The sequence below is a fragment of the Carassius auratus genome, unplaced genomic scaffold, assembly GCF_003368295.1.
Source record: "Carassius auratus strain Wakin unplaced genomic scaffold, ASM336829v1 scaf_tig00217210, whole genome shotgun sequence".
Classification (NCBI taxonomy): Eukaryota; Metazoa; Chordata; class Actinopteri; order Cypriniformes; family Cyprinidae; genus Carassius; species Carassius auratus.
The window spans coordinates 84,780-94,865 of NW_020528943.1; the positions used below are offsets into that span (position 1 = coordinate 84,780).

Sequence of the window (10,086 nt, forward strand, 5' to 3'; positions counted from 1 at the left end):
TAGGTGTGTGGTGGGTGGGTGGCGAGGTGCAGAAGGAAATGGAATCATTCTGCGAGCCTGTTCCTTGACCCAGCTGTCAAGGACTGCAATGCATCTTGTTTCCTGTTTGTATGTATTTGTGGTCTTTTCTGTACGAGCTATACATCAAAAACAATGCCACTTTTGCTGAAGTAGAAAGGCAAGTCAGTGTCCATTCTTACTGTTCGTAAATTAAACTGTCATGTTATATTTAAAAGGTTAATTGTAATTTGTACAACTTGTAATTTGTGTGAGATGGCAAAATCGCACCATATACTGGGTGAATTATGATGACTTGTTTCATTTACATTACATTTATGCATTTAGCAGACGCTTACAATGTATTCAGGCTATACATTTTTACCTGTGTTCCCTGGGAATCGAACCCAAAACCTTTTGCACTGTAAATGCAATGCTCTACCACTGAGCCACAGGAACATTCATAACATATATTTCTATATGTGAATAATTACATTTATTTACTTAGCACTGGTCGATTCGGAGAATCTTATTTTATTTTTCCGCATAATGCTATTAAAAGTGTCTAGTAGATGTCGTAAAGCTTTTGCCAAACTTTTCCAACTCCCAGACTGTGTGAAAAGCCAACAGTCTCTTTATCAATCCCTCTTTCTGGTGTCTGTACTAATAAACGTCACTAATTGATTTGAGCGCTGGTGGGGATGGGGGGCTCCAGGGAAGGGGGTGAGTGGGTCATCTCTGGCCCGGATCCAAGATCTTTCATAATAGCAGAGAATGAATAAAGAATAAGTGAAAAAAAATGTAATATAAATTATATAAATTCACACATGTAGAAGTAATCATATAAGTAATAATAACACAATATCATCTTTCATTTGATCCAAAATAACAAATGAAAACAGTCATGGTCAGGTACTGATGCCATAACTTATAGTTTTTTCTTGTGTTGTCAGTTCCTTGAATGCAAATGACTGGTACACTCTAAGGATTATTTTATTAGCTCAAAAACAAAACTTAATGCAACAGTTTGCCTCATTTCATGAATTTTGACAACTTGTAATGAAATTGTTCAACCAACAAGAAGTAAAGTTAGAAGAACTAAATAATTTGCAACAGAAACACATTTTTACGTTGATTACTCAAAAAAAAAAAAGAAAAAAAAAAGAATGTTGTTCAACCAATTTTTTTATTATCTTTTCAATTAAAACCCACAGCTGTCACAGCACTATTTAATATTTAATGAACAAGCAAGACCTTTGTCACTGGCATTAGTGCATCATTATTAATAGTAAATGTAGTGTTTACCTTCATGTGGTCCACTCTTCAGCATAGCAGCCCATGCAGACTGAAAGAGAACGTCACACATGTTTGTGCCATACGAAGAGCCAAGGCATTTTCACAAAGAAGAAGAATGCACCATATCAAGGACACACCAATATGGAGAGGGACAGAGAAAGAAATAAAGCAAAGAATTCTGTATGGAGAGAGACTGACTGCTTTTTCAGATGAATGCAAAATCCACATCCCCAGGCTTAAGGGTATATTTCTATCATTTAAATGTGACTGTTTGGATTTATTCATAACTTGGAAGACTTCATTTTATTCAGTCAAACTGTAATTATTGATTTGAGGTATATTTTTTTGTTTAAATACTTTATTATGGAGAGAGATATGGAGATGTCAGTTAAGGTAACCTAAAAAGGGGCTTTGTAACATCCAAATTAACAGGTTATATTCATGCACAGATATTTTTATTGACTGAATTAAGGTGACTACGTTAAGTAATATAATTTAAGTAATATAATTAAAAGCAATTTTTAAAAGTCAGATCAGTAAGAAACGGAGCTATATAACAGCTGACTGTAACCAATTCTGAGAGTGTAAGAAACGTAGATGAAATTGAGTTGCTGAAAAGCATTAACCGCTGTAGGATATGTAATTACTAATCTAATATCAAATCAGAGAAAGCGAACAATGTGCTGCAAGTAAATATAGAAAAGTTAGTTTTTTTTTTCATGTCGTTTTCTTATGTCTTCTAAATTAATCAAAGTGTTGTACGCAAATTCCACCCCAACCCCCCAACCTTAAGGGCACATTTCTATAAACTGAGAAATATAGAAAAATACAGAAAATTTAGATTTTCCCATAGTTTCTTTATGTCTTCTAAATTAGTATAAATATTAAAGTCAGGCGATTATGTTTCGTGTCATAAAGACACCCAGTCTAACCTTGACCATTTAAAGAATGTATCTTCTGCGATTTAATTTAATCTTAAACTACTGAAACACATCTTCGAAGTGATGGAGCGTATAGGTCAGAACTCATTAATTCCTCTCGTTCTTTTCAGGACACAAACAAGTGGTCAGCCTTAATAAAGAAAAAAAATCTGTGTGTCAAAACTCCTTTTTATTAGGCTATTTTCTGCATTTTTATAAATAACTGAAAGTAATTTTGGCTTGTTTGAAAACAAAATCATACAATATTGATTAATATTATTATGCATATTAATGAGCTGCCTTACAAATGCTTTTCGACTAAATAAACACCAATATTTCTTTGAAACACCACTTTATTTTTATTGGTATTTGCAGTAATTCTGCAAAACAAAAATCAAAATCCAGTTTTTACAGAAATCATTAAATGCTTATGGTAATAAAAAGTGCGGATTTGACAGGTAATTAAAACGGTCAGACAGGTTTTTTTTTTTTTTTACAATATAACGCAAACGCGTCTGTTGTATGAAGTAAACCTGTCTTTATAAAGTGCAGCTCCATGGGGTGCCGTGATGTCCTCAATACCAATAAGCATGTTCTTCACGAGTGCCTCCTTCACAAAATTATTTAATTTACTAGGGGAACATTAGCTTCTGCAAGATTTTCTTTTAACAATAATTTTATAAAATAAACCAATAATTCATAACTAATATATTTACATGCATAATTTAGCTACTTAACAGCAAAGTCTATTTCAATAGGCTATGTCTAGCAATTAGTCCATTAATCGTGTTTAGTCGATTCTTGGTCGCTCTGATCATCTGTAAAACAAACGTCGACGTCGCTGTCGTTGTCGCTTTTTTGTTCTGCATCTTCGAAGATGCCTTCCATTTTGTCGTCGGATTTTTTGATGCTTTGACCAGGATGCCTCGATTTGACGTGCCTCTCCAAATCTCGCCTGCGCACGAGGACCTTCCCGCAGAACTCGCACCTGTAGGGCGTATTGCCCTCCGCGTGCAGTCGGATGTGTTTGTTGAGATTGCTGGGATCGCCAAAGGGCCTAAAACACACTTTACATTTGAGTGGTTTGTAGCCTGTATGAGTCCTCATGTGAATCTTCAGCCCGTATTTTCTAGAGTACAATTTGCCACAATATAGACACAGATGTCCCTTTTTTGGCTTGCCCGAGTTTGGGTTTGATGCGGGCAGAGACTCAAGTCGTGAACGGTTCTTCTCTACGGCGATTTCAGACAGCTGTTGCGTGTGCATCGCTATCTCTCTGTCGATATTCGTAATGGCGTTTAGATCTGGATTCAGAGCTGGTGCACCAAAGTAGTCTGGGTATTTAAACAGGTTGCCGAAGTGAAATTTAAGAGGATAGTATGGGGAACCATACAGGAGCTCTCCGTTGTAAACCGTGAATGGCATGAGGGGTATGTTGCAGTCCCCGTTGTAGGATTTCCCCCCATCAAACTGTGGCAAAGAGAACCTCTCGAAGTGAAAGCCGGCCGGTAACTGGGAGTAGCGCGAGGGGGACAGGGCAGGGTGCATGCGGCTGTCAACGTGCTTGAAAGCAGAGGTCTCCTCGAAATGTGGTAAAAGAGGAAAGCCACGGATGCTGTTTGCGCAGGGGATCTCGGGAGGTGTGCTGTCCATGGAGTGCGCGCATTTTGAGGGCTGAACGTTAGGTAGAGGTGACTTGATGTTCCCCAATAGTTTGCTAAACCCGATATTGTTTTGTTTCCCATGAGGATCATCTCTCACTATCTCAGCCGGGGAGATCTTCGAAAGTCCCATCGGTTTGAAAGCAGAGCGCACGCCGGGATGGAAACCCATGCTGTTGAGCACAGAAGATGTACCGCCGAGGCCCAGGATGTGTCCGGGGTTCCTGGTGGAGGTCACGCTCATGTCAAGGGCTCTGTCCTGCTCCACTGCGCTCGCTTTTTTCGATAGTCCCGTTTTATTGGCGAATGGTGAGGTGGACACGACCCGTTTCACTGCGTCTGACATGAAAGTGCTGTGACCGTTTCGTGGAGAGGAGGACGTATTTGGGATGTCCCCTGATTTCGGAGATCTGTTAAAGTTGTCTGTGGCTCTAGCTTGCTCGTTGTTAGCCAAACTTCTGCCGTTGCTTAACGCACAATGGAAATGCACGTGAGCTTTCAGGGTGTTTGGATATTTGAATATTCTCCAGCAGTACCAGCAAATGTAGCGCTCCTCGCCTGAAACAGAAATGAAAAAGCAATTAAATGGCGTGATTACATAGAGCCTTTTTGAGTTTACCAAAAATAAAAATTTAGTAGGCATGCGTTATAAATATGTTTTTAATGCACATAATTTGCATGAATTGCAATGAATGTTTTTAAAGCACTCATGAACGAGTATAAAGTAATTTCTTTATCAGAAATGGTTCTGAATATAACCTTTTTTCCACTACTTTTTATAACCACGCCTTGGTCACGTTGGCATGACACCATTTGGGCAGTCTGGGGTCAATCTTATAGATGTAATGATTTTGTAATCTGCAAACCTCCCTTGTTTATTGTCACCATCAAAAGAGCAAGCGCCGTCCCAATCTGGCGCTTACAAACCAATACATAGTGACTTTCTCTGTGCGCTTTGCCGTGGAATTGACGGCAGCTGTTGCTTGAAATCGCTAGTCGCATAAGACAATGAGGCTGGCCCATCTGTTGACGCTGGAGAATAGGAAGCGTATGTCAAGGAGCGCACCGCGTATTGGCCAGAAAGTAGAGCTCACAGCACAGCGTCGCAAATCAGGGCAATATACTTCCCACATAAAAGTTTGCATTCACTAGCCAACAATACATTACGCAGCCAGCTAATTTACCGTAGAGCACCTTTTTGAATTTATTAGCTTTTGAATGCATGAATAGTAATGACTAGATGACATTTGTTAACCTCTTCCCCTCGCAAAACTGGATTAGTGAATGAATTAAGAGAAATAATATTGCCTTAGTACGGAGTCTATGATCAATCATATATAGCAAATACAGTAGCCTTGTATTTGTGTGTACTCAGCTCGATAGCTAATTCTCAACCAGTCAATAGGAGTTCCTGCCCCAGACGACAGACTTTTCGATTTACTAACTAAACTCGGTTAATCTGACAACATTATCAGATAAGCCTATTAAATCGGATTTGAATAGAATTTGCCCTGATTCTGCTGGTGGCAGCGTTACTTAAAATCCGTTTGTTGCTAAACTAAATATTTATACCATTAGAATTTAAAATATTCTGTTTAGAAATGCTTAATTCGATTATACCAAAATTGCTTGAGTTACCTTGGGGGGAAAAGCTATTTCATTTCAAAAATAATTTCATAATGTTAATGACTACAAATAACCTGTATTTCTGAAATTTGTGTATTTTCTACTTAGGCCTTTATATATATATATATATATATATATATATATATATATATATATATATATATATATATATATATATATATATATATATACACTTTTAAATAAACGAATTTCTAGTGTAAGTCTTACCTTTTTCGTCATGTGTTGGAGTTGCAGTCGTAGGAATGTCAAACCATTGCGCCAGCGCGTTGGAATACCAAACACTCAATTCTTCTCCTGCCTGTATCTCTTTCAGCACACGGTAGAATATCTTTTGAAAGAAGTACAATTATTAGAAATTGTCTGTAATTTAAATAGGATCAAATGCATTCGTTTTTGCTTAACTCACCTGTCCTCCAGGTAAATCAGAGAATGCCTCGAGGTTCTGTTCTTGACTGTTCCTGGCCGCGCGTATTAAACCGATCCAATCTTGGATTGTACTGCCAGACTCATCCACGAATTCTCCCCTCACCAGTCGAATCTACAAATACACATTTTAACATAAACACCATGTATTCATTTGTTGCCTTGGCTTATAACGAAATGTAGCTAAACCGAACTGTTCAGCTTGCTTTTTTGATTTAAGAATAGTATTTTAGAATATTTATCTAAACATTTTTAAATGTATTTTATATACATATTTGAAATGCTAATCATTTCAGATTTTCTTTTCTTTTTTCTCACACATTGTTAATTATCACCGCAAGGTATTTCAAACAAATACGCGTTAACCATCCTTTTATTCGGTCTATTAGGCAACAGCGACAGTTTTCAAGGAACATAATTGAGTTGATATGAGAAACGAATTTGAAGAGTGTCAAAGCATTTCTATTCTGTTCAAACAAATTAAAGATTAAAGCGTGACATTTGACACAGAGATTGCACCTGATGATCGCCCAGGGCCCGCGGGGCTGCATTTACGCGCATCAATCACAGAAGCAGACAGCGTAAAGAGCTCCAGTCTATTTACAGCTTATTTAGGAAAGTAAATGCCATTTATATGTGACGCCTTTTACGCCCCTTTGATTTACGAATATTGCGCATTTTAATAGTAGAATAAAACAATGTAAAATATTTTCTATAATTTTAAAACGTATCAATAATTAATATTGTTTTAAATAAATGGATTTAGCCTGTATTTGAATTAACGATTTATACTAATAATTAGTAGTGTTTCCAGTCAAATTTAATTGCCATTTTATTTAGGCTACTATTTGGTTACTATCTGGTTTACGGTTATCTTTTCTAAAAATGAAATTTTACTTCTTCGGCATAACCAGCCATCAAGCCTTTGAAATTTAAAGGGGAAGAGGACATGAAATCTCGCGCAGAAACTCAAGGCACCCTATTAACGCGGTTAAGTAAAAGGCGTAGAAATGACATGTTGTCCTGCTAATATAACTCAATTATTTCCAAACTGACAGCACAAACCAATTAATACGAGAATGCTTTATGAAGAGTGACAGGTCAGCTCTTTACTTTTTCTTTTCTTTTTTTTTTAGCTGCATGTTTCTTTCTTTTTTTTTTTTAGATAAAACCAGTAATATTAATAATGAATATTATCTAAAATTATCTAAAAATAAATAATAATTATTATTTTCTGTTATAATTCAAATATAACAGTATATTTTAAAATATATGTGCATTTGTATGTAGTTGTCATTCAATAAACTGAACAAAAAAAATAGCTGCAGAAAAAAAATACGAATGTTAAAGGTATATTTGCATTCATTAGCCAGTCTACATTCTACAGTACTTTGCATGTCTTGTTTAAAATGTCACGAATGCATAATCCGTTTGCAATGGGGGAAAAATCACATTTGTCTCACGGTACATTTTTTATAAACAAACTTTCTAAAGTCATAATAAAAAGACACTGTCTTCAAGGAAATAAATCAATCTAAGTCACCTTCTTTTTCACTCCAAGTTCCTTGCGGTCCGAAACGTACTTCCCTAGTTTGAAGATACCCGGGACCGGTCCTATCCGAAGCCCGGCTGGGATGCTGCAGTCGGCGACCACGCTGATAGTGGGTGTCCGAGTCGCTTGCATGGCTGACTCTGTGTGGGGCTGCGCTATCAGAACCAGGAAGTCCAAGCAGGCACTGATTGAGATGAGCAGAGAGTCTGAGATGAGGACAGACTAATATCCCCCCGCCAAGTGACGCGGTGGCGTGTGTGATCTGGCTTTTCTTATGGCGCTGTCAGGTACCCCCTCGGCACATTAATGCGCAAGGGCGGGCAGCGCGCTATGAGAGAGTTGCGCTCTTTTAGCAGCTGTAGAACCCTCCGAGATGGTCACATGGAGACTTTCCCTCACCCTCACGCATAATGAACCGCTCCAAACGGTCAAGAGACAATAGGCCCCAGCGACCTTCCCATCCCCAAAATCCAATTTGTCAAGGGCAGAGAAAAGAGAGTGCAGAATCAAAGGTCTGGCGCAACCATTAATCCTCAGCATGTGGCTTTGTCCGCCAGACAGTTCCGATATTTTAAGTGACAAATCCACTGTATAATTTCTCCATAAATTCTCTTCCCTTTTATTGTTCCTATACAAACCAGTTTTTGGAAATCAGTGACTACTTTAAATCTACTTGGCTGCATCCTTTTAGGTTTTATGTACTTCAAAGCTCTTTATTCTCTCCCTGGCTGCATTGTCTGTTGCCGTTTCAACAAAAGGAGCAGGAATGTTTGGGAGACTTGTTAACTTCTATTGACTCCCGGCGTGTGCCGTGCTGGGACCGGACAGGTACTCAACGGGAGAACCAGCCAAAATTAATAAATAAATAAATAAATAATAAGAGTCGCTTTCAGAATTATCATTTCATACTTTTTGACAACAGGTCATGTATCAGGACTGTCGCATTCAGTTTTGAAGAAGCGCCCTACAGGGCTCTAGAATCTGAGAGTGTGGGGAAAGGGCAAAAGATGAAATTGTGTTCAAGACAAGCGTTGCTGCTTTCCAGTAGGATATTTAATCTCGCTTATACTGAATGTTTTTTCTTTTCTTTTTTCTTCATGTTCAACAATCAGGTCAAAGAGATTAATTATTTGATCCATTTAACATAAAGTATTGTTCGATTTAATATGCCACCAAATTAAACAGCTAGTTTAAATTTCTAACGTTTTATTTAAAGAAATATATACATATTAGTATTATTATCCAGACATGTGGCAAGAGGACTCCACTGCTTTCCCTTAGGACCCTTGGATGTAATTCGAAGTGACTTCAGTGGTATTGTTACCACTGGTTTTAAAACTTAATTTGACCTCTTTGATCTTGGTCTTCAATTACTGAACAGAGGGCGAGGGTAAGATACAAGAATTTGTGGGCGATAAATTCAAGCCATGAACATGTCCTGCTAACCTCTGGCCTGGCGACTCTTCGATGACACTCCGCTGTAATTGGAGAAGCAGAGGTGGAGGATTTCTTTCTTCAGGAAAAAAAAAAAAAAAAAAAGGTATCCCACTGCTCCTTTCTGGGAGTTTTCTCTTTGGGGTCCTTAATGAGTCAAAGAGCGTGAACGACACGCGAACAATTTTTGAATAGGCGCAAGCAAAGCCCGGCTGTGCGGTGGGTTATTTATTAAAGTTGCCATTTGTGACTGGTTCCCATCCGCTTTGCAACAGCGGGTCCGGCCTCTACAGCTTTCACACCAGCCGGGCACATTCTCATTCTTGTCTTGTATCTGTAAAGACGAAATTTTTCCAACTAATAAATTGTACACAAAGGTGGAAACGGAGACGTTTTCTTTTCTGTCCTTCTGACTGGGAAAAGCAAAGAGTGAAAGTCATCCCAACGCTCATTGGAGCACGGTTTTTGGGAGCTAAAGCAGTGTTCAGAGCAAATGGGATGGAAAATTTAATTAAATCAAATAGCTTGAACGCTCTCAATGTCAGCTCTCTTTTAAATGGTACATTAATTACACGGCAGAATTATGTCGGAACAATATTATGTACCCGAACGGAGCATTCCAGAACATTTTTACGCGTCGGATTGTGTCATGTGGGTTGAAAGCTTTTCTCAGGGTCTCAGCGTTCGGTTCGAGCTAAAATGCGGGATTTTATTTAACAGGTTGCCAAATAATGAAACATGAATGTAGGGTAACAGGGACTGTGTGAAGAAACTGCAGTGTCCCACCAGGGGTTTCATTCACGCGTCCAAACAGGGCTTGAGTGCCAAGGGTTCACCACTTTATCTCAACGATGAACAGTGCCCGAGCTCTAGAAAACTTTTTTTCACTAACCCCTCAGCCATACAAATTCCCTTCACGGGCTCTTATTTTTGATTGTTTTCCTTTAATATATTCCCATTGTAAACAGAGAAAACAACTAGTTTTGTATACAAAATCATTTGCAACATTTCTTCGTACTTGTATATCGATTTCAACAAGACGCATGACTTCGTCTTTTATAGCCTACCTTCGACTTGAGAAATGTCGGGGGGGAAAATGTCATTCATAATATTTGTATTTGTTAACATGAACAAAAACATGTTTTTCCACGAATAT

At 38.2% G+C, this 10,086-nt stretch overlaps 1 protein-coding gene across 1 annotated transcript; it reads right to left on the minus strand.

The window, feature by feature from the left end:
- Positions 1-2,697: 2,697 nt before the first annotated feature.
- On the minus strand, positions 2,698-7,928 carry LOC113100258 (PR domain zinc finger protein 13-like). Its single transcript, XM_026265036.1, has 4 exons — positions 7,488-7,928; positions 5,928-6,059; positions 5,729-5,849; positions 2,698-4,432 (listed from the first exon to the last, which is right to left on the minus strand). The coding sequence occupies exons 1-4, from the start codon at positions 7,626-7,628 to the stop codon at positions 2,994-2,996; spliced, it is 1,833 nt and encodes a 610-aa protein (XP_026120821.1). The 5' UTR covers positions 7,629-7,928; the 3' UTR covers positions 2,698-2,993.
- Between the last annotated feature and the right edge of the window lie 2,158 nt (positions 7,929-10,086).